We start from the raw sequence: 24,807 nt of genomic DNA, 5'->3' as shown, positions 1-24,807 counted from the left end.
GAAGACTTATGTCGAATATCATCGAGTGTTGACATTCGATTTTAGTCTATTCATCGAGCAGCAACGAGCGGCAGACGATTTTACGAACCCCATACTCGAGATCAATTTGAGAGAGAGAGAGCTGGGAGTTCCGAATGCATTCGTCTCGTCGGTCGTTTTTCGACTCTATCTACGCTACACGGTTATTAAATCGCTATCAGTCATATAGAAAGTCATCAGCCCCGCGGAGCAGACAGTTACACCTATCGCTCGCTTTAATTCACAAGGCCCTCATCACACATCGCGCGATAATAATAACTAATGCCGAGCGCCGTCTGTATTCTTCATTCATATTTAAAAATGTCATCATTTCCAGACACACTTTGTGAAATTATCCGATCACTCTTCTCTCCACCGCGATCATGTTGTGAAACACACTGTAGTTTATTTGATATAGTGAATAGATAAAATAGGGAAATTCATACGCGTCCGCGTTATACTGTTAACTGTTGGTGTAGGTCATGAATGATGCATGAACCCGATACCTATACATATTTAAACAGATGAGGGAGAGGAGGGTGTAGTAAACTTTTTTCTCTTAAGATAAACGGGTTTGTGGTTTGCGAACAATTCGACATATGCCAAAACTCTGCCTCTGCCTCTGCCTCTGCCTCTGCCTCTGCCTCTGCCTCTGCCTCTGCCTCTGCCTCTGCCTCTGCCTCTGCCTCTGCCTCTGCCTCTGCCTCTGCCTCTGCCTCTGCCTCTGCCTCTGCCTCTGCCTCTGCCTCTGCCTCTGCCTCTGCCTCTGCCTCCGTCTCCGCCTCCGCCTCCGCCTCCGCCTCTGCCTTTGTTTCTACCTCTGCCTCTGTCTCTGCCTCTGCCTCTGCATCTGCCTCTGCCTCTGCCTCTCTCAGCTAGTCTTTATCTATCTGCGTCTCTTCTCTTTCCCTCTCTTTATCCCCATCACTTGTCACCGGATCAATCAGGAGACGACAGTCAGAACTCTCCGCGTATATACAACAACACAATCAAATAAAACCCGGCTGATTGACGCCAATTTCTGACCTAATGCGTCAAAAAACGATTCACGTACAAGAACTGATGAACCATAAGTAAACTATTGGCGAATAAATGGAGACTATTATCTAATTGTATCGACCAGCACCTGTCTCGTTTGATCACGCAAATTCTCCTCGTTTCGCGCGCGCGCCGGTCAGAGATTTCTCTTTTACCGTATACTCGATACCTAGGGTATGTCTCAGAATCTCACTGTTACGGTGTGCGCTAAGGGGCCGTATTAAAACCAATTTGTTTGTTCATCGTCACGCACCTTTGGCAAATCGGACCCAGTTCTCATAAGCCAAGCTCAGGTTGACTTGCGACCTGGATCCGATCCGGTCGTAAGTTGGACCTGAGCTTAGCTATAGAGGCGATCAAGTTCATTTCAGTTTTAAAACTAAGTTTTGTAAGACCAAAATACTGACTATGGGACGTTAGAGAACTTGTCCTGAGTTAAGTTTCATAGATGAAGGGGCAAATCAATTTCTGGTAACATTTTATTTTTTTCAGTTAAAAGGGTTTAGTGACGTTTGTCGCGAAGAGTGAGCATTCGTCCCTATACGGGTAACTTAAATTGCCGGTCTATGAAACCGGCCCTGAGTGAGGATTTACCGTTAGAGATGGTTAAGTCAAGTAAATACCCTGTCCTTGAAACTAGGCTCTGTCGAGACGACGGTAATATGCCGGAAGTTTTGGATCATAGTCCGAATCCGTGAATTGATTTTACGTATACACACATAATTATGAAATACACATTATGCACAGCCGTATTTCTCGTCGACAGACGACTAACTGCGCTCGGAGACAAACGAACAGAATTTCAAACTGTGGATTTAAATTGATTTAATTAAACACTCTTTCAGTTGTCTGTTGTCGTCTGAATGCTGCAGATGACAGTGTCGACTGTTTCACTGTTTCTCATTCCTAATCAGAAACACTTTAGCTACACCCGGTGATAAATATTCGCACAATTACCATTTCCGGTTTATAAATTCACTTAAACTTTCTCTGTGTACAACACCGAGACGATGTTTAGCAACAGAACACGCGACGCTCCAACTTGTAACTGTAGGTCTAATTCAACTTGTTGTCAAATTGTTTTAATGCCGAATATATTGGCAATGTAGTCTTTATTGTGGTGAAAAATCCACATTATGAAGAACAACTAAGAGAGTGGTGACATTTGGACTCGATTCCGAGCAAAACGTCACTACTCTCTTAGTTTTTCTCGACAACGTGGTTTTTTATTTCAATTTGATTATGGACAGTCTATGGAAACCTTATATATTGAGACTGGATCTGGTGTGTGATACATTCACTCTGATTGGTCCATTGTTTACTAATTCGATCTCTGATTGGTGCTTCACGTGGCAAACATTCGCTGATTGGTGCTTTGAACGGGGAACGATCTCTGATTGGACCGATGGTATATAGCCCGGAGGCGGATCTTTAAAATTGGGGCACGCATCTGCAATTCCAATGACTGAGTTTAGAGTTAAACCTCATTCTTCTAATAATCTTGTCTACTTGTCTAATTTCATGACCATTTAGTTAAATATACATAGATCTTTTTTAAAAACATTTGATGTACGATTCATTCATGTGCGAAATAGTGAAAATTCTTACAGTTTTTTCGTGCTAATATTATCTGCTGATTTCCAGACAAAACCAATATTTCAAACATTTATCGGAAGAATTTAACATTAGCCACACGTACCTTTTGTACGACGAAGGGTATCTGATTATCGGGTGAATCTCTGTAAATATCTCTAGACGTTTCGGTAGAGCTAGGTCTTTATACGCCATGTAACCGTGTACAAACATATTTACATTAGAAAATTAACTACGCATTTATTTATTTGATCGAAAGCTCTTTGTTAGTAATAACATTGTCTGCGCGCTCCAGCCGCTGCTACGTGTTCAGTGTTTTGAGAGATTGCGTCTCCTCACTTTCTCCGGGGGTGCCTTGCTCTATCTACGTAGCAATCTGAATCTGTCCAGAGCGGCTTAGATAAATAAGTGGGGCGGGAGGGGCGGGGAGGGGGGTTAAGGATTCAGGGATTGAATCATTTATATGATACGTTAATGGACAAGCAGCGCCCAAGGTTAGAATATTCCCATTATATATATATATATATATAAGGCTATCCACTTCATATAGATTGAAGCGTGTTCAGCATTTTCATCGCTTGACCTTCGCTTACCACGTGTGCGACTGATCGAGAGGTCAAAACGACGCAGCGGTCTCTTCACCACTTCCAAATAGTTAAGGATATTCTGACGAGGCCATTTACAAGTAAGCGTACACTTAGGTCACTACCACTTTGGTCACAACCACAGCAGGGGTGCCACTACCACAGCAGGGGTGCCACTACCACAGCAGGGTAGCCACTACCACAGCAGGGGTGTCACTACCACAGCAGGGGTGCCACTACCACAGCAGGGGTGCCACTACCACAGCAGGGGTGCCACAACCACAGCAGGGGTGCCACTACCACAGCAGGGGTGCCACTACCACAGCAGGGGTGCCACTACCACAGCAGGGGTGCCACAACCACAGCAGGGGTGCCACTACCACAGCAGGGGTGCCACTACCACAGTAGTGGTGCCACTACCACAGCAGGGGTGTCACTACCACAGCAGGGGTGCCACTACCACAGCAGGGGTGGGAACCATATACCAAAAAGAAAACGGTCTAGATTTCAAGTGCACTTTCGCATTTCACCGACCATATTTTTGATGGTATATTATTTTTTTCCTCGAGGGAAATCTATAAGCTAGGCAAGATTTTATAGACTGGATATTAAAGTTAACTCCGGTTTTAGGGTATCAGCGGTGATGAAATTGAATCCATTGAGGTAGCCCGGTTCGTCACAGATGCACAGATCGTGTTCGAACCTGAAAATTGGACACTCATCCTTACAGAAATTGCACCTGTTCGGATGGATTTCTCCATAAATTTCCAAACACCGCTCGAGGCCTTCTGTGCGTCTCTGCTTCATCTGAGAAAAAGTATAAAACCTCTATAAATGCCGTGAGTCCTAGAATTTCATGATTTTCTGGAAATGATCGTCCAGACCCCCGTATTGGCTTCACGACCACGACGTGTGATGATATACACACAAAAAGTGCTAATTTCATAATCAAGTTCCCAAGGTTTTCTCGCTTGCAATATTGCCTTGGATCTCATTAACCTTGGATCGGCGTCTAGAGGGCGCCACGTATAGATTCCGAATTGCGGGGTCCTGCTGATTAGAGATCGTTAACGTCTGCTCCATGATGTGAATTGATACGGATATAAAGTATTCCAGTGTCGTCTGATTGATCCCCTGGGCAGACGAGATCAGACGAAAGGTGAACTCGTTACCAGTCGAGGTCAAACGGAATCTGATCTGATCGAGTTGGGTGAGGGGAAAGTGAGAGCCTGGTGGTATAGTAACCTGGAGGGTATTTACACCAGCAGTCGGGGTTGCATGCGGTGATGAACGACTCAGAACTAGAACAGAGCTTTGCGTCTCGCGGTCAAGCGTCCAGACGTCAGATGTATGGCCGAGTATCGATTATTTTTAGGTCTGTGACCGAAAGATACAGCTGACAATTTTCTCAGAATTTCTGTTGCAGCAGATATAGTATTAACACAGTCTGAGAAGTTACCGTGACGGACTAAGCGAACCTCGGATTTCGTGATAAGTCTCTCGACTAGTGGTCGGAACTAATCGAACGCACTATAGTTTCGTCTTACGCATTTCACAGTGTCGGCCATCTTAGAATTACAACCAACCCCCGATCATACGGCCCACATCGGTGCAAAACGATTTTGGCGGTATAGAGAGTATGGCGGTATATCGGGGTTGTTTTACTATGTATTTGTATTGAGATGTACATTGAGAAAACCTGGCGGTAGGCGGGGATGGCGGTTTATGGGAGGGCGGTATATCGGAGTTTGACCGCAGGTCCGAACTACAGCGAGCCGTGCTCAAATCCCGTGGTCCGTCGACTATTTCCGGACTTTAGTTTCGACTAACTGACATTCGGATTCACTTAGTTCGCAAATAGTCGACTATAACTCCGATAACCGAAGTTCGTCCTGAACGAGGTTATTCCACGCGCTGGATGGGTGATGCTTACTGACCAGTGAGGCCGGCGTACATTATTCCCGTCACGGACAAGTCTACGGCCATTTACACGTTCATATTCAACCTGCTATTACCATAATACACAAAACTATCTAATTGATACAAGATCCACACATAATTCACCTTCCACGGGTTATCTGCATCATTGTTACCAATAAAGCCTCAGGGGTTCAGCTGGTCCCAGGCGGGAAGAGGGAGTGCGCGCACGGTATAGTTGCCAGTGTCCGAAGGCCACCGGTCTTTGGGTCGGGTTCGATAACGCCGTGGGTGCTATTGGGTACCGGTGGCACTCACGAGATGGCGCAACATTTCACTGGGCTATTCGTACTGAAATTAAGTTAATTTTCAATGAAATTTCAATGAAAATTGAGATTTGTAGGCTTCTAAAAACGAAAATTATCCAACAAATCTATTGCATAGATATCAGATTCACTTTCTAACTCAAGCGTTTCATATAGATCTTGCTGAAAATATATACCTTAATGGAAAAAAGTTGATTCGAAAGGTAAGATTGGATAAGATTTATTTACCACACTCTAACCACACTCGTGGAAGAAGAATTCGAAGATATTTCAGCGCAGTGACACCTAGCGGATCGTAAGGGAATCTTGCCACAGAGTCGGTGCCGGAACTCCTATGTTAGAACGTGGGTGACTGACTCGTCACCACGCCGCACCACGCCGCACCACGCCGCACCACAGCCGCACCACAGCCGCACCACGCCGCACCACGCCGCACCACGCCGCACCACAGCCGCACCATAGCCGCACCATAGCCAGACGCGCGGAATTCACAACGTCAGACCTAGAAACGTAAATAATGTGAAACCGATAATTGTATCGGTTTGTCCTGAAGGTCGACGTCGTCTTATGTTTAACTAATGTAAAGCTCTAGAGATATGAGTGACAGTTCGTTTAATTATTGCCTACAATTGGTTAATTACAAACAACAGTCACGAAATCTGCATTCGTTGCACTCTTGTACACGCAGCATAGTGTCACTGTACTATCATTCATATCGGGCATGTCTGTTGTACGCCTTGATTCAACTGGGGCGCTTAATATAGCGTGTCGTTGTTGTATCGCGTGGATGTTCGTCAGTCTCTCTGTCCAATGGCGGATTTTACGGGAATAAGACCCGGTGGACCGTACCTTCAAAATTCGAATGTGACCTTCGAGAAGTCTGAAAGAAAAAAAGTCTCTGCGAAGAAAAATACAAAATTCAAATTCAAGTGCCCTAAAAATGTCTTGAAATTTTGAAATCCTTTCTGTAGCGTGACATGTTCTCAGAAGTGCCCAGGCACTAAAATGGCGTTGAAAATCAAGCATTTTATGGACGCCCTTTTTTTGCTTCGCTTGCTACGTTGCCCACATATGGTGCCGTGCAGATGATACGGTGCCTTTATGGCCAACAGGTGCCCCTTTTTTCTCCCCCAAATTTAAACCCTAGATTCGTCCCGACTCTGAATCATGACACCTTATAGGGGGCGCTAGTCTCTATATGTCCTAAGTAACCTTTCTTCGTCAGTCCGGTAGGTTTTTATTCCCAAACTTGTATTCTCCAATGGGTTTCGATTTCAGCTGAGATGATCTTGGGCAGGTTCTCTCTTGAGTAGAAAGAAACAGGAAAACAAATACAATTCAGTTAGAATTTCTTTTCCTCTTAAAGAGCCGCCGCGGAGAGTTGCGTTACAAATTGCTAACCCTTATAGACACTCGAAGTAACCACAGTTTTCGAAAACACTCCCGGTGTCTCGGCGTGTGTTGCGCCTGAGCTCGATTGAGTCTCGAAACCACCAGGAGGTATGTCAACGCACAACACACGGCGGCATCGTCTGCGCCGTGAAGTTCGGTGTAACGTCGCAAGGTGCCGCCGGCAAACCGGAAGTTATATCCGCTTGTCGATCGCACGTGGTAATGAGAAATTGCCGCGGGCCGCGCGATCCGCTCCACTCCTTAATAACCATTCACAGTCGCTCTCACCCGCCTTCCCCTTCTCTACTCAATTTAACTTCCCCGTTTTATTGAGCTATTCACCATCGGTTAAAATGGCATGCATTCGAATTTCAAATTCAACGGTTTTTTAACGGGATATAATGCACGTAATCAACGCCGCCATTTTTTTTTCATTTTTCGCCTCTAACCCAGAAGTGGTTTGTTTGCGTGCAACCAACTTTTTTTTACATTTTCCACAGCTGAAAATATCTCGCGGAAAATACTTAACATGGTTCTGCCAAAGTCAAGGTGGTCGGGTCTATAAAAGTAGGACATTTCTCAGAATAAAACAGACGTCACGCCGAAGGTCTCGGGCGGGGTTTGGAAATCTATGAGGAAATCCATCCGACAGGCGCAATTTCACAGTTGTTAGGGAAGTGAGATTTTATTTAACCATTGAAATTCTTATCAAGAACTTGAAACAAGAATTTGAAAAATTACAATTTCGAATGGAAGACCACAAATCGTCCGAGGACTATGTCTGTGGTCTCAAACTGGGTGCCGCAGATCCAGAACTTTAGAGAGACTGGCTGGAGATGAGGGTAATACCGCTAGTGATAATCTATACAGTCAGAGACCTTCCTCGGCAATGTCAGTGAGACAACTCGAGTTTAAAATCCTATTAAAATTTCCATTCCGCGCAGTCTGAATGATCGATGAAGATGAACTGCAAGTTTGACCGGAACTCTCGCAAAGTAGCGCGTGCGTGCGTGCGTGTGTGCGTTGGCGGCGAGATGATAAATGTATTATTGCGCGGTTTAAATCGATTAAGGTTCGTCTGCCGACTCCACGTGGAAACAGATTACTGCAACATTAAATTAGCCTTTTACTTCTCAACAGATCATCATCAATCACACTTTCTCTCACAGAGCAGGCGATCGCGCGCGGGGCGCCGACTCGCGGCTCATACGTTATAATCACAACGTCATGCGACCTTTTACTATATGCAGGGACGGCAGCCACAGTTTCCTCACACGGAGTCGTGTATTGTATTATAAGGTTCAGTGTGTGAAGGCGATAAAGAGGGCCATAAGGGAAGAGATTTACCCAGACCCAAACCCTAATCAGTCAGAAAGTAACCTTTCATTTCGCCGTGTTCAAAATCCCACCAGAATACAAGGATTGTTCATCTTTCGATGTTATTTATTTTTTTGACACGTCCTGGGTCTTGCAGTTCCAATTACCAAATGTCCGAGGATTTTTTCAGTCGTGGCACCAAAAGGCAAAGATTTTAACCTGGGACCTCTGGAGTATGTCATCCAGACGTTTCGGCGAAACCGAGAGTAGCGAGGGTAGTGCCAAGTACAGGAAAGTCTGGCACCTGTTCATTGCAATCTGTCCTGTCGTATGTAGGACTCACGTATGGGTCTGGGATCGCGGCCAACCACTGGGCAGTGTCAGGCAACGTCCGGTCATTCTCTGATTTATTGCAAAAATCCCACGTAATATCTGGACATCGGTCCAACTAAAATGGGATTCGAACTCGAACTTTCCAAGCTGCAGCGCATAGAAGGTGACGTGGTCGTTCGCGGGTATGAACAAGACCGAATCTACTGATGAACATACCGCTGCCCGGTTTCGTTCGGCAATTAGTACGACCCGTCAAAATGGCCGCCGATCATCACCAGGAAGTGCCGTGGTCGATTAAAAAAGATGATTACGAGTTGAAGGATGTTCTCGGTGAGTAAATTCTCAGTTCAATCGCCGCATCTGAAACCGTTAATTTCGAATTTCGAAAAAACGATCGAATTAACCGTTGACAGTCACGTGATCGCGTGTAAATGACGGTAGTTTACGAGAGAGTGGTTAGTCTGTGCGTAAAGCGTTCGAGAGTTCTGGAGTTCATTTCGACAGCTGGACCTGTTCTCGTTTTACTCCTGGTGCGATGAAAATGTGTCGCGATTTCAATTACATTTCTTAAACACTTATATTCATTTTGGAAGTTGATTTTCGAATGATAATTTTTGGATGTTGTACATTATAATCCACACACACCCACTCATCTCGGACTGCGGACAGCCAGGAGCTGGGGCGAATCTAGGCAGGGCAGATTTAGGGGTTGGTCTCAGGGTCTGGACCCCTGCCTTCCCATTGAGGTTGTCTTTTTCATCAACATGATAGAGATCGTTAAAACCTCTAAATTTGACCCCTTTGGCTTATACTGATCCTCTCGGAAATTGCAACCTTTCTGATGTAATTCTTTGACTTAAGAAATATACCTATAACCAATGGCGGAACAACGCTAAAACCCAAAAAGCGGACCCAAAAATTAACGTTGATGCTTTATCCGAGAAATGCCATTTTCTCCCAATTTTCCTATATCTGTTTCTGCTGAGGTAGCCAGTCCTATCCTGCTAGTGCTAAGATTATTAGGGTAATGGTTTACCGTTTGGTAAGGTGAAAGTGTACGGAATTAGCAAACTCCTAACTGCAGTCGCTCCCAGCATGGTGGAGTCTATTTTTTTCTGATACTCTGATAATTAAAAGCCAATCATTCAATTAACATAAAATAAATGGTTAGGCCTATAAAAATGATGGTTCATTGAGATTGCACAGTTTCACCGGTCGTATTAATGTCAATATTTGCATACTTAAAAAAAATCTAGCAAAATGAAATTAGCTAAATAAAAAAATGAGTTGTCTAGCGTCTCGCCCGACTCTACTAAATCCCTCATTTTTTTTTCTAATAGAAAAAACCACTTTATCGTCTAATTGAGCCAATTGGAAATAATTGTAGCGAGCTGTTTCATGTCAAATGTAGGGCAGTTAAGCAGTAAATTTCAGTGAACAAAAAGTTGTTCACTGTATGACAAACTGACACAAATTTATCGGTTGTGGGTTCATTATAATACCTCGGTAGCAGGGCGGAAAGTTTGTAATGCTTGGTAGCCTGCGCGGATAAAGTTATTCTGGTGGAAATGTTGCTTTATTTATTCATCATACATCATTCACAACATTTAATTAAGAGATAAAAATAAATACCTCCCACCCTACTCGATTTTTTTTTTTTTTTAGAAAAAGAATGGTAACCAACTTTAAAAAAAATTTTGCCTAATGAAAAAATGGTTACAGACAATAAAATTTAGATTGTAAACAGTACTTTCCCAATAGAGCAAACAGGATCTGGGTGAGATCTTGAACACAAGACTTGTTGGGCGTGGTCACCTAATCCGCTAGATGGCGCTAGTGTCAGTAAGGGTAATGGTTTGGTTACAGGGTTCTAAGCAGTTCAGGGATTTACAGATGTATTTTTCCCAAAATTATCAGGGAATTTTTACTCTTTTTGTTGAAAATCGGGGAACTTGAATGTTCTTCCTGGCGACCAGTGACGCAAGGATACGTTTTGATAAAAAAAAAATCGGGTTTCTGCTGTCAAAATAAAAAAGAAAATTTTTGGAATTTTTTTGCCACAAGATGGCACCAGCGAGGAGTTAGTCCCGTCGGTAGAGTTTTTGGATATCAGACAATTATTTGCGTAGCGCGAACTGAAGCTGTGAGACGCGAGGAACCTGTTGATAAACAAATTCCTGACGAGTATCTAATTATATCTGTTTACGGTTCCCTTAGTTATTACTGTAACTATGAAACCCTTGTGTTTATTATTGATATATAAATGACTGACTATTAGCGCTCGGTCGGTCGTACGCTCAATTCTCCGTTTTTCATGATAAAAGCTTTCGCGGACTATTTCCTCGGGCGTAGAAAACCCGACGAGCCGAATAACGCGCCGTGGCCGAACAATGCGGATGAATACGCTTTAGAAGATGTGTTTTGGAGTGATTTACCTCTGAGTATGTGTCATACATATGATTGTGAGGTTGACAAAATAGAAGGGAGGTCAGGAGGGTTGTTATGGGAGGTTGCGAGGTTATGAGGTTAAGGGACTGAGGAGGGCGGGATGATAGAACGGTCGAGGTTAAAAGCAGGCGACGTGAGGTTTGTAAATTCGGTCTAGTAAGTAAACGAGGGGATGACAGGTCAGAGGAGGTTGAAGATAGGGAGGCGCAGAGAGGTCTTGGGAGGTCTTATAGAGAAGTTCAGGTGAGGTGAAAGGTCAGGTGGTGATATCAGGTCTTGAGATGCAGGCGAAGATGTAAGGAGGTGAGGGAAGGGGGTTAGAAATGGAGGTTATGAGTTCAGAAACAAATAACTGGGGTTATGGGAGGTGTGGGATTAAGAGATTGTAAGGAGGTTATGGGGGTAATAATGAGGTCAGGACGTTGTAAGGAGGTTATAGTGTGGTCAGGAGGTCTTAGTAGGTTGCAATGAGGTCAGGAGAGGTTGTAATGAGGTCAGGAGAGGTTGCAATGAGGTCAGGAGAGGTTGCAATGAGGTCAGGAGAGGTTGTAATGAGGTCATAGAAGGTTGTTACGAGGTCAGGAGGTCTTAGTAGGTTGCAATGAGGTCAGGAAAGGTTGCAATGAGGTCAGGAGAGGTTGCAATGAGGTCAGGAGAGGTTGTAATGAGGTCATAGAAGGTTGCAATGAGGTCAGGAGAGGTTGTAAGGAGGTCACAGTAGGTAATGAGGTCAGGAGAGGTTGTAAGGAGGTCACAGTAGGTTGTTATGAGGTCAGGAGAGGTTGTAAGGAGGTCACAGTAGGTAATGAGGTCAGGAGAGGTTGTAAGGAGGTCATAGTAGGTCAGGAGAGGTTGTTATGAGGTCAGGAGAGGTTGTAAGGAGGTCACAGTAGGTAATGAGGTCAGGAGAGGTTGTAAGGAGGTCATAGTAGGTTGTAATGAGGTCAGGAGAGGTTGTAAGGAGGTCACAGTAGGTTGTTATGAGGTCAGGAGAAGTTGTAATGAGGATGTTTATGTTTTGTTGTATTTTAGGTGCCGGTGCTACAGCTATTGTACAGAAGGCCTACTGTATTCCTCGTCAGGAGTATTGCGCAATCAAACGAATCAATCTCGAAAAATGTAACACGACTATCGAAGAGTTAGTGGTAAGCGCCCGATAAACCCAAGTGCTAGGAACCCAATTAGGCGGTTACCGAATTAGAAATTGAGTTTAGGAAGTGTGTAGGATAAAAATTTGCTGACCAATGAATTACTGGTTTACTGAGATAAACAGTACCGATTCAGGAGGCGTCTGCTGTAATTGAGATATGAAAGTGATGCAGACGCCTCCTCAAAATTTGAAATTTTCTCCTTTAAAACTGATATTATTCAGGAATAACTGATCTGTAGGGATCCTTTTATGCTGAAATATTTCTGTGGAACCTGAGCAGAATTAAGACGCATGTCGGAATCACGTTTTAGTTGTTTTTTTTTTTTCTGGCTTACAGAAAGAGATCCAAGCGATGCACCAGTGTAAACACGAGAATGTCGTCAGTTATTTCACGTCGTTCGTTGTTAAAGATGAATTATGGCTCGTCATGCAGCTGTGCAGCGGAGGTACTGTGTCGAAATCCGTATTCCGTTCCTTCCATTCTCAGGGGGGGGGACAAACCGGGCTCGAAGTGTTCTAGACTGGTGTCAACTTAGTGAATTCTGGGGTAAACTTCAATCGAGTTTGAGTTGAAAGATTGATATGCCTGGGTAATGTAGGGTGACATCTATGTAACTCTGCCCTCATAAACCAGGGTCCGATCTAAGGAATGAAAGCCACTTGCCCGGTGGGCAAGCATATCTGAAATGTTGCTTACCCTCTCCAAAAACTACTTGCCCTATACAGGCAGTCCGATGGGTGGCACTATCGTCCGTTATATCGAGTGGGAAAAAAAGCTTTGTGACATAAAATTGCACTAGCCCGGCGGACAATGATAACCTACTTGCCCTGATGAGAATATACTTGTCCCGGGCAAGTGCTTAGATCGGACGGTTTAGAATTATTTTCATTTTCTTTTTCAGGTTCACTGTTGGATATAATCAAATATAAAATGCGCACGGAGCCGAATTGTTCTCGTACGGGCGTGCTCGACGAGACGACCATTTCTACCGTTCTGCTCGAGGTTCTCAAGGGGCTCGAATATTTTCACGCCAACGGTCAAATTCACCGCGACATCAAAGCCGGAAATATTCTCATGGGAGACGACGGAACCGTTCGAATCGCGGGTAAGAAAGAATTCCTTCTCCAAGACTCACTGGCGTCACACATTGCTATCTAGTACACTCACTCCAAGACTCGCTGGAGTCACACGGTGATATTTAGTATAATCACTCTCTCTTAAGACTCACTGGCGTCACACATTGCTATCTAGTACACTCACTCCAAGACTCGCTGGAGTCACACGGTGATATTCAGTATAATCACTCTCTATTAAGACTGACTGGAGTCATACAGTAATATCTAGTACACTCACTCCAAGACTCGCTGGAGTCATACAGTAATATCTAGTAAACTCACTCCAAGACTGACTCTACACAGATATCTTGTTGATCCACTCCAACGCTTCACTGGAGGAATCATCTGTGGGACTCCGGTGATATCTGGAATCTCAAAAATTGCTCCAACCAATAAAAAGTTGCCAAGCCGGTTACCTGATCATCCTCCAACATTTGATGGTTCCGGCTCCGATTATGATGGCATATCGAATCTTAACTCTCTGGGCTAGAGATGAAATAATTGGGGAATTGCTTTTGCGAATCAAAAATGAACCCTCTCTCATTGGAGTTAAAATGTATTTCTTGGTGTAAACTCCGACGATTTTGATTACAGATTTCGGAGTAAGCGCGTGGATCGCGACGGGTAAAGATTTATCGCGGGACACCGTGCGACACACGTTCGTTGGTACTCCGTGTTGGATGGCTCCGGAGGTTATGGAACAGGTAAAACGAAAATCGAATTCCTTACGACGCGTGATTTTATGATCTAACTCACAAAGTGGTTTTCGATCTTAAGACTAGTCTTAAAGTTGGAGGGGTTAGCTCGATGTGAAGACGTTTGAATTTCAAGAGAAGTGTCCATAAAAATATTCCATAGTCATGGCTTACTGGTAAATTTAAGTCTACCTCCATAGTTTTATAACCAATCTTACAACTTGAGACCAGTGTTAAGATTTAAGACCACTTTTGGACTTAACAATGACTATGCAACCAGGCCCAGATTGAATTTGACTGAAAGCTTAATTCATTTCCGATGTTTTCATCCGCAAGTCAAATCTGTATAAGAACTGTAGACGTGAGGTCCTGGATATTTTTGATATTTGATATGTTTTTTCCAGTTATCGACTGGTTACAAATTCAGCGCTGATATCTGGAGTCTCGGAATCACGGCGATCGAACTGGCAACCGGTGCTGCCCCCTACCATAAATACCCTCCAATGAAGGTGAGTAATAACGGGCCTCGCCACCAGGTGGTGTGCGTGACGAACAATCTGATATAACAAGTCAACAATTTAGTCAATGATTTGCAGTGAATTCCCTCCTTGCCTGCCCCAGTTACATTCAGATACTACTAGCACACCTGGTGGATCCTCAACTGCCACAGTAACATTTCAGATACAACTAGCGCACCTGGTGGATCCTCAATTGCCACAGTAACATTTCAGATACAACTGGCACACCTTGTGGATCCTCAACTGCCACAGTAACATTTCAGATACAACTAGCGCACCTGGTGGATCCTCAATTGCCACAGTAACATTTCAGATACAACTGGCACACCTTGTGGATCCTCAATTGCCAGAAAAGGAATCCTCAACAGTTACAGTAATATTCGAATACAACTAGCGCACCTGGTGGATCCTCATTTGCCACAGTAACATTTCAGATACAACTAGCGCATCTGGTGGATCCTCAATCAGGAAGTTTGATTCAATATGTATTTTCACTGTAGGTGTTGATGTTAACTCTACAGAACGAGCCTCCGACCCTAGACTCCGGAGCTGAAGATAAAGACTGTTTCAAACAGTACAGCAAATTGTTTAGAAAAATGATCTCGGAATGTCTGAAAAGAGATCCCGATAAACGGTAAGAGGAGTAGGGAGCTTACAGCAATTGTTGGTTAGCCCTTAAACAATGCGTCCCTGTTCCAAAAGACGTTAACTGGGCAAATAACATGTTTGCATGAATGACATGTTGATTTGTCCATACCTTATCGTTATGGATTGATGTATCATGATAGTATTTTGAATTATTTTACGGGGGTCTATGCACGTACCTGATCGAGTGGTTATGAATATTATTTTTTTTTTTTGCTAAGACCGACGGCCAATTTTTTGCGGAAGAAACATGAGTTTTTCCAGAAGAAACCGAAAGATAAAGCTTACCTTCGTAAAGTGTTGATCGAGGACCTCGCGCCTGTCGTCAAACCGCAGAAGGTACTGTTACTTACACCATCCATCACAAGGGGGCAGCACACTAGTGGGTATAACATAGCACTGACAGTAAACCACATAGGGGGCAGTACATGGCAGTTCACTTGGTTATTGTATTATAATACCACAATTGGGCAATGCTCATAGTAGTCCAATAGAGGGCAGCACTTTTATTAGGGAGCAGCACTTGTGGTGTAATGTAGGGACTTTGATATCGGCTCACAAGGGGGCAGCACTTGTGGTGTAATCTAGGAACTTTGATATCGGCTCACAAGGGGGCAGCACTTGTGGTGTAATCTAGGAACTTTGATATCGGCTCACAAGGGGGCAGCACTTGTGGTGTAATCTAGGAACTTTGATATCGGCTCACAAGGGGGAAGCACTTGTGGTGTAATCTAGGGACTTTGATATCGGCCCACAAGGGGGCAGCACTTGTGGTGTAATCTAGGAACTTTGATATCGGCTCACAAGGGGGAAGCACTTGTGGCGTAATCTAGGGACTTTAATATGGGCCCACAAGGGGGCAGCACTTGTGGTGTAATCTAGAGCTTTGATATCAGCCCACAAGGGGGCAGCATTTGTATGTACACAAGTGTGTGACAGTTACAGTGACCCTCAAGAGAACGGCACTCATATTAGTCCACTAGAGGGCAGCACTGATTGTAAACGTATTTCAGGTGAAACGCGTTCCTGGTTCGAGTGGACGTTTACACAAAACAGTCGACGGAGAGTGGGAGTGGTCGGATGATGAGTTGGATGAGAACTCCGAGGAGGGAAAAGCTGCTGTATCTGGAGAACGGGTATGTTATGATATACATCGCTCCAACGCTGAAAACGCCAGAGAAAAAAACTTTTTCACTCGAAAGTTTGTTTTTTTGTATTTCCAGTCGCCGAGGGTGAAAGAACCTGCGGAGAATGTTGCTCAAAAAGTACGTCTGACCTCCCAATTTGTGATTTCACACAACGTAAAAGTGGAGGGTTAAAAAACGGTAACCGTTTTCTCTCTATTTATTGTAGAAAACTGAAACTAACGCCGAACCCGCTCCTGCTTCTCCTCAATCAACTAATAAGGTATTTATTGTTCTAACCTGCTACCAGATGGCGACGCTGAAATATCCCGCCTTGCCACCAGATGGCAACAAGCCTAGTGCTACATACTGGCACTAGGTGGCGACACTATGTGGTCCACTCTGCGGCTTTGTAACAACTTTGTAGTGATCTATACAGCCAGCAGATGGTGACACTGTAGTGTTCTATACAGCCACCGGATGGTGACACTGTAGTGTTCTACACTGCCAGCAGATGGTGACACTGTAGTGTTCTATACTGCCAGCAGATGGTGACACTGTAGTGTTCTATACTGCCACCAGATGGTGACTCTGTAGTGTTCTATACTGCCACCAGATGGTGACACTGTAGTGTTCTACACTGCCACCAGATGGTGACACTGTAGTGTTCTATACTACCACCAGATGGTGACACTGTAGTGTTCTATACTGCCACCAGATGGTGACACTGTAGTGTTCTATACTGCCACCAGATGGTGACACCGATGTAATTGTTTTTGCAGGAACCGGAAACTCTTCACTTCGTGCTCAGATTACGTAACGAAAAACGAGAATTAAACGATATCAAATTTGATTTTACTCCCGGAGTCGGTAAGCTTGTCGTATCTTATCGTATCTTATCGCGCCCGAGGTGAACGACCGCGTCAAATTCATCGTATCAATTCAATAAAAATACGATTTCGATCTCATTTCTAGATACGCCGGAGAGTATATCATTAGAATTAGTCGATGCGGGTTTAGTGAACGGCACCGATATGGTTGTCGGTAAGTATCACTAGGGGGCACTGTGTGGGCGATATTTTTACAATAATATACGATCCTCGGGCAGGGAGGGGGTACCGCGATCGGATCTGCCTCTAATTTCGTCGATATTTCTTTTTTTCAAAGTCGGAGCGAATCTACGGAAAGTGATCGAGAACCCGTCGTTGCGAAATATGAAATTTGCGTTGGTAAATATCACCCATTCTATTTCATGTGTCCTAACAGGGTCCCCTACAAACCCTCGATTCCTTAACCCTTTCAGTGCGTCTACACCGCAGTGCGGTGTATAAATCAGTGATAGATTTTGCTAGTACACCGCACTGTGGTGTATTGATGTAATTAGTAATTATCCCTCTTGAAAAATGGCAGCATGTGTCATAGTAAAATATTAGTAACTAACGATACACTGCGCCGCGGTGTAGACGCACTATAGTGGTATTCCCGTTATTCAACACACTAGGGTGGAATTTTTTAGAATTTTCAAATTATCTCCAGCACTATAGGGTATTAATTAGTCAGCACTGAAAGGGTTAAAAACTTCTAAACAGAAAATGTTTTCAAATGTGCTTGAAACTCCTTTGATTTATGCTTAATGCCTGAAACTTCTTTAAAAAACTCCTTCAATATTGAGGAATAGTGAATAAGATATTTTTATTAAGTTTGTTAGTTGTACAATAGACTACACCTAAATCGGTACAGTTGGAACTGGGATTTGCGTTTACCCAATTAGTTGGTTACTGTATTAGAAACGAAGTTTAGGTAGTCGTAGGGGTGATAATTTACTCACGAAACCGCCGAGATGAAATCCACTATTGGTTTACTGAGATAAACAGTACCGATTTAGGAGTCTACTGTAATTGGGATATGAAAGTGATGCAGACGCTTCCTCAAAATTTCAAAATTTTCTTTAAAAACATGCGAAACCTCCTTATGTCCAGGAATGACTGATCTTTAGGAACCGTCTTTTGGCTGTTTTAATTTAGTTCTACTCTGCGTTTTCAGCGTTCAGGCTTCGGGCCGAACGAACCCTCCGACGAAAATCTACTCATCGGTTTCGCGCAGTTGTCGTAGCCACGGTTACGCAACGACGAAGTCCAACAATGAAAAACTGTACGAATCAACTTCTGCGCGCTTGTAACGCATTCACGCGCCGAATGAACAGTTGTTTCGCGTGTCTAACTGTTCTCTGCTAAAACACGGATTCCGGACTAGATTACGGATTCTTACGACAAAAGAAATTTTTCGAAAAATTTTCTCATACGTCGAAAAACGCGGATCTGAAATGAAAGATTTCGATGTTTCGTTACTTTTCTCTGCTAAAACGCGCATTCTGGACTGGACTACGGATTCTTATGATGGCGAAACTTCTTTGAAAACTTCCGCTTGTGGCAAGAAAAACTTGGATTCATAACGAACTATACTGTTCTCCACTAAAACACGGTCTGGACTGAATTATGAATTGTTAAGGCGGTAGAACCTTTTTGAAAAACTTCCGCTTGCGACACTTGAACATGGATAATCAAATCTCTTCTTGTCTCCGTGTTCTGAAATTTTCATGCTACGGGACCATTCATTTATTACGTATGCTCGTTGGGGGAGGGGGTCATGTCTGATGCGTATAAGTCTACAATCGGAGAGGGGGTCAAATGATATGTTTATTTTATGAGGAATTTCTGAAACTGTAAACTACAGATACAGTGATGGGACGAAAGGCTCAAACTCGCTGAAAACTAATTGATAAAATACATAATAAATAAATGGTCCCTATTAGGAACTGTTTTCATTTTTGAGTGAATTGAAAATAATTTCAACTGGAGTTATTAGCAAATTGTTATTTTAATTTATGTGAAAAAAGGTATATGATTGGTTAGTAAACGACAGTTGATTGAATTCATCGACCAATGAGATTTAGAACGAACTACTATGGGTTGAAGGTAGTTTAATTTGTGTTAATTTATGTCTTTCTCTACACTATAACGCCTGAGCTGCTATAAATTATACGGATAAATCTTATTCTATTTAAATGAATAAATCAATAAACAGAATAGCATAATTCCCGACACGGTGTCGTAGAGCGAGGACATGTTGGAATCTGTCAGCTTTTAGGCTTGTTGTTACTGTGGTATTTATCGCCTAGTTGGACGATAGGCTGTAAGGCGCGGTTGGACAATCATGGCTCGATATGTTAGATTGGAAATGGAACCAAAATTGTGCTTGAACTGATCTTAAATTGTTAGATCGTTTATAGAACCAAATCATCTTAGACTGGTCTTAAGTTGTTAGATTGGCTATAAGACCAAATCATCTTAGACTGGTCTTAAGTTGTTAGGTTGGTTATAGAACCCAAATGAGCTTAGACTGGTCTTAAGTTGTTAGATTGGTTATAGAACCAAAATGAGCTTAGGCTGGTCTTAAGTTGTTAGATTAGCTATAGAACCAAAATGAGTTTAGACTGGTCTTAAGTTGTTAGATTGGTTATAGAACCAAAATGAGCTTAGACTGGTTTTAAGTTGTTAGATTGGTTATAGAACCAAAATGAGCTTAGGCTGGTCTTAAGTTGTTAGATTAGCTATAGAACCAAAATGAGTTTAGACTGGTCTTAAGTTGTTAGATTGGTTATAGAACCAAAATGAGCTTAGACTGGTTGCAAGTTGATAGATTGGTTATTGCTAAAACAAGTTTAGATTGGTCCTAAGTTTTTAGATCGGTTGTAGAACCAAAATGAGCTTAGACTGATCTTAAGTCTTCGAATTGACTATTTCGATTTCCATTCCTAAGTTTGTTTAAAATCTTAGCCTCGACTGTGCACCTTGTCCTAGTTTCCCCAACCAGATGAGATTGAGGACCACTGGCACTGTGACATGTTCAAATGGGCTCTACTGGCTGGCTAATTCGTGGATTTAGTACTTAATATCTTCTTGAATAAGTTGATCTGGAAAATCTAAAAATATATTTATCGTCTTTTGGAAACGATTTTTCAACCGCAGTTATTGACTGACTAACCTTCGGTCGGGTGCTTCAATATTATATCATACACATTATAAAGTGCTACGTAATTATAGACAAATACATTATCGATTATTTAAAGTTTTTATTGATTAATTCATTAACGCTAATAAGAAAAATTAGTACGTTTGTGATGTGAAATGTGAAAAAAATAAATGATGAGTTGATTGAAATACTTGAGTTAAGAGTTCTTTGACCCTGTTTTTGTGGCTTGATATGGACCTGGATCTGAAGGCCACTGGTGGACGTAGAATTTGGGACATTAGAACCTATGGTGTGGAAAACCCTACCCCTAAACCTAGTTAACTACTTTAACTTTTCCTATTGGGGACACCTGATCGTCTAACCGTCAGGTGCTGCCGCTAATCTCATCGTTAGCGGATATTTCGTGAACTAAAATCAACCACCTCTGGCAATCTACACTGTAAACGTGACAGAGTCGATTCGTGTTAGTTCACGAAAAATCCGCTAACGACGAGCATAGCGGCAGCACCTGACGGTCGAAATGCGTCAACAAGGATAACAAAGATGGCGGCCGCTTCAGTTCCCGACGAAGACGTCGACAATACTGACGAGAAAATCAAAGAAGTCAGAAGCAAATCGGCGTATTTAGAACAAATACTGGACAACATCTCGAAACAGAGCAGTTACCAGAAAAAATACTTTACATTGAGGCGAAAATGTGAACAAACTCAGCAGGTACAGGGGCCACATTTCGATTTTCATTATTTTTGGCCTCCTTTTTCGTCCGCAAAAATCTTCCTCATCCACTCGATCCTCCAGTAATATAATCCAATCCATCATCGAGACTCCAGTAATCAAGTTTTCCAGTCACGAGCTCATCCCATTTGTTTGTTAAACCAGTCCTGGCAATGGTTGTCACCATCTGGAATAGACAGCTCACTTGTGTCAATGACTGGATTCATATCATCCATCCACACTCACATTGATCAAGATGGTTCCACTCACTGTATCAATTGTAACTCACACGGTCCCTGCACTTTCACTCCTCCACCCTCTCATTGGCGTTGGAACTGTAGTGACTGCAGCGGCGAAAACCATGGCAATAATTTACTGAATGACGTCTTTCATCTTTCTATACTATATTTTTGATGAAATTGAAGTAAATATTAGAACCTATGGAAAAATCTGACAATTGGCCGCGGCAATCAAAAATTGCTTCCAACGCGCCTGCCTCTAATATATGCTGCTATGTTTACAGTCTTCAGCGATTGTCAGTTGATTGCGTTGTTTTTCAGGCAAATGAAAAACTAATCAACCGTCTGTATTACTCTAAAGTATTATGTAAACTCTACAAGAAAGAAAGAAGGTAAATAAACCGATTCGGCCCGACACAACCCTCTCTCCAAATCTCGACTGTCATTGTCAGCCCATCATAACCTGAGTTGCACCTCTTGAAAACTGTATTTTATTTGCTAATCTGTTCAGACGTAATTTTCTGGTCTCTCAATATTTTATCATAGGTTGTTAATGAATTGTTTAGATGATTACGGAGATGATTTCAGAGACGCACAAGTTCCGGTTATGTGGGAGGTACGTTGAACGGTCATCTATTTAACCATCCTCGCTTGCCAGGGTTTAATGCCTCCCGCAAGAAGCTCACAAACCCTGACCGCAGACCTTTCAGTGGTCTATTACACCGCGTATGATTTCATGAGCGGATAGGTTCCCGCTCAGCGGCCACCAGTCTATGTAATTAAGCCTATCGGATGTTTTTTTCACCGCCAGATTCGTTCTGACAATAACGCATTCGATTGGCTAGATATTATAGACTGGTCGCCACTGAGTGGGAACCAGTCCACCCAAGAAGTCTTGGGCCGTGTTTGAGTTGGCATGAGGCAATCAAACCCTGGCAAGTGAGGATCGATATGAAAGCTCAAAAGAAATTGTAATTCATTTACGAAAGAAGCGCCATCTTTCACTAGACAGTGACACTAATCATTTTGATATTCATTTTTCAGGAAGTGTCGCCCCCGGTGGTGTTACCGAGACCCGACCCGTCGGTCGTCGCGACGACGTCTATCGGCAACAATACGTCGTCTCCCCCGGCGACGACGTCTACGGCGGCCAGTCTCGTGAAGCGGATCAAAATCGAGAAGTGCGAACGTGACGCTCCGAAGAAACCGGTTCATCCGTTCGTGCTGTTCTCTGAGCACAACACGAAGGCATTGAAGGAAGCGTATTTCAAGGTCAGTGGAGCCCAGCACCACCTAGTTTCTATTGAAAAAATGAAATGTATAAATTTTGCGATCTGGGCAAATCTGAAATTCCAGATTCATTTTACCCGTTGGGAAAATCAGGGAACTCCGACTCTTCTTGAAAGTTAGGGAATTTAAATTGTTGGAGTCTTGTTGTTCTTGCTGGCGACAAGTGACACAAGGAGCCTCTTGATAAGAAACAGCCCTCATTGAAGATATATTATAATTTAATCAGTGAATGCTTGGTCACTGGTCAGGTAAATAACTTGATAATGCAAAATCTATGTATTTTCTTTTTTTGTTGCTGTCCATTGTGTGTCGTTTTGAAAAGGGGTTATGACGAAAAAATGGTTACCTCATTTTGTAAACCGCAATAAAATTCATAAGCAGTTTATTTCTACAACTGCCGGTTCTGTTATGATAAGCTTGATCATGATTGTACAGGGTACATAGGCGGGCGGTCGGGTCAACTTTTAAGCTCAGTAGAGGGAGAAACAACATATCAATCGCTTAACCCTTTCGGTGCGTCTACACCGCAGTGCGGTGTACGAATCAGTGATGGATTTTGCTAGTACACCGCACTGCCGTGTATTGATGTAATTAGTAATTACTAATTATCTCTCTTGAAAGATGGCAGCACCTGTCGAACATAGTGAAATATTAGTAACTAACGATACACCGCACCGCGGTGTAGACGCACTAGTGGTATTCCCGTTATTCAACACAGTAGGGTGGAATTTTTCAAAATTTTCGAATTATCTCCAGCACTATAGGGTATTAATTAGCCAGCACTGAAAGGGTTAAACCTATTCTCGATTTTATTTGTTCGTTTCAGGAGCATAAAACGGAGTCGACTGCTCACGATTTGAGTCGAGTTCTCGCCGAAAAATGGCAACACCTTCCGCCGCAGGATCGTAAGATCTATCAAGATTTGTACGACTCGGAGAAAAAACGCTACGACGTCGAAATGAAAGATTATTTACAATGGATGCGTTCGCCGGCGTCTTCTTCCATATACTCTACATCGGCTATACCGGACAGTCACTAGGGGGCAGCACCTACCAGTTTTACACCTATCAGAGTCCCTACAACTCGATTTCTTAACAGAAACTCTGTTAATTTGAGCAAAATGCCTGAATTTCCTTCAAATTTGAGAAATAGGTAATTTGATAAATTTTTGTCTATGGGGTCATTAATTTATTACGTACGCGTCAGTGCAATTGCGTACTGTTATGCTTAATGTACATGAAAAATGGCCGATTTTGCGTACAGAGGGGGGAGGGGGGGTTGATAACGTCTAATTTTATGCGTACGTAATAAATGAATGATCGCTAGTTTAGTTTGATGTAGTACGGTAAACTACACCTAAATCGATACATTCAGGACCTGCGTTTATTCTCTACCCAGCGAGAAATCAAGTTTTGCGTAAACGATAAGAATTTCGCCTACAAAACCATTCAATTTATGTTTTACCGAGATAAACGACTTCCTCGGAATAAGATATAATTTCCTTTATTGAAATTTTTTATCCAGAATTAACTGATGTGTAGAGACCGCGTCAATACCAGGGAGTCACTAGGGGGCACCAGCCACTAGACAGTGTCTGGTTTCCCCAGCGGGGCCCCGTGGACTTTGACTAACCCCCCCCTGACTGAGTCTGTTGACACGTTTATATGAGGTGCTATTTTTAAACGGCATTTATTTCATTTCTAGTTAATAATTTCTCTCTCGTTCCGTTTCAACGTTGTCTCATCAAACATCGCGTCTGCTGCTTCTTCATTCATTATCGATGGAAAGTTCGTGTGTGTTGTTTTGTTTTTTTTTGTAAATAAAAAATAAATATTCGAATCTGTTTCAGTTTCTATCAATGGTTTTACTGAAATGGAATAAAAACGCTGACCGACTTTTATAAATTTGCAGCCAGGACACTTTACGCCGTCTGCTTTTCACCAATGTCTTCACTCTCCTGGGTTACATAGCCTCCTACTGAACACCAGAGGCCTTGGCTACAGACCCTTCAGTCTATTGGTCTATTCCCTGGCTGCCCAAGAAATCTTGAAGGGGATCATTCATTTATTACATACCCATTAGGGGAGGGAGAGGTAAATGCCTACAGTAATGCTTAATGGGGGGGGGGGGGGAGGGGGGAAACAAACTTGATGCATACGCAATAAATGAATGATCCCTAGACCATTGAAGGGTCTGTGGCCAGGGTTTAACAGGAGGCAATCAAACCCTTTGCTTAAGTACATGTTCTCGAAGAAGAGGTGGATTTCCAGGGCGCAGAGATCGTAGTCTATGAGAGGGATTGAGTGGTTCCAGGTTGT

The 24,807-nt window shown here is 43.0% G+C and overlaps 2 protein-coding genes across 2 annotated transcripts; both read left to right on the top strand.

Moving 5' to 3' along the window:
• The first annotated feature begins 8,773 nt into the window (after window positions 1-8,773).
• Window positions 8,774-20,421, top strand: LOC141912326 (serine/threonine-protein kinase OSR1-like). The gene is made up of 15 exons (XM_074803576.1): window positions 8,774-8,848; window positions 11,999-12,111; window positions 12,454-12,562; window positions 13,019-13,222; window positions 13,827-13,936; window positions 14,332-14,436; window positions 14,946-15,079; window positions 15,312-15,429; window positions 16,104-16,226; window positions 16,314-16,355; window positions 16,444-16,497; window positions 16,997-17,084; window positions 17,190-17,258; window positions 17,382-17,443; window positions 18,258-20,421. Exons 1-15 carry the CDS (start codon window positions 8,776-8,778, stop codon window positions 18,324-18,326), a joined length of 1,473 nt encoding a protein of 490 aa, XP_074659677.1. The 5' UTR covers window positions 8,774-8,775; the 3' UTR covers window positions 18,327-20,421.
• Window positions 20,422-20,748: 327 nt separating this feature from the next.
• LOC141912336 (uncharacterized) lies at window positions 20,749-24,301 on the top strand. The gene is made up of 5 exons (XM_074803587.1): window positions 20,749-20,960; window positions 21,521-21,591; window positions 21,746-21,815; window positions 22,244-22,471; window positions 23,316-24,301. The coding sequence occupies exons 1-5, from the start codon at window positions 20,790-20,792 to the stop codon at window positions 23,526-23,528; spliced, it is 753 nt and encodes a 250-aa protein (XP_074659688.1). The 5' UTR covers window positions 20,749-20,789; the 3' UTR covers window positions 23,529-24,301.
• The last annotated feature ends 506 nt before the right edge of the window (window positions 24,302-24,807 follow it).

Source organism: Tubulanus polymorphus, chromosome 10 (genome assembly GCF_964204645.1).
Source record: "Tubulanus polymorphus chromosome 10, tnTubPoly1.2, whole genome shotgun sequence".
NCBI lineage: Eukaryota > Metazoa > Nemertea > Palaeonemertea > Tubulaniformes > Tubulanidae > Tubulanus > Tubulanus polymorphus.
The sequence above is the reverse complement of the archived record's forward strand: the minus strand, read 5'-3'. Positions and strand labels throughout refer to the sequence as shown.

What these genes read in the sequence shown, in the direction of transcription:
- LOC141912336 (XM_074803587.1), top strand. Translation starts at nt 20,790, where the DNA reads ATGGCGGCCGCTTCAGTTCCCGACGAAGACGTCGACAATACTGACGAG. An exon ending in AATGTGAACAAACTCAGCAG is followed by an intron (nt 20,961 to 21,520) that starts GTACAGGGGCCA and finishes GTTGTTTTTCAG; the next exon opens with GCAAATGAAAAACTAATCAA. An exon ending in TGAAGGAAGCGTATTTCAAG is followed by an intron (nt 22,472 to 23,315) that starts GTCAGTGGAGCC and finishes TGTTCGTTTCAG; the next exon opens with GAGCATAAAACGGAGTCGAC.
- LOC141912326 (XM_074803576.1), top strand. Translation starts at nt 8,776, where the DNA reads ATGGCCGCCGATCATCACCAGGAAGTGCCGTGGTCGATTAAAAAAGAT. An exon ending in ATAAATACCCTCCAATGAAG is followed by an intron (nt 14,437 to 14,945) that starts GTGAGTAATAAC and finishes TTTTCACTGTAG; the next exon opens with GTGTTGATGTTAACTCTACA. An exon ending in TGATTTTACTCCCGGAGTCG is followed by an intron (nt 17,085 to 17,189) that starts GTAAGCTTGTCG and finishes TCTCATTTCTAG; the next exon opens with ATACGCCGGAGAGTATATCA.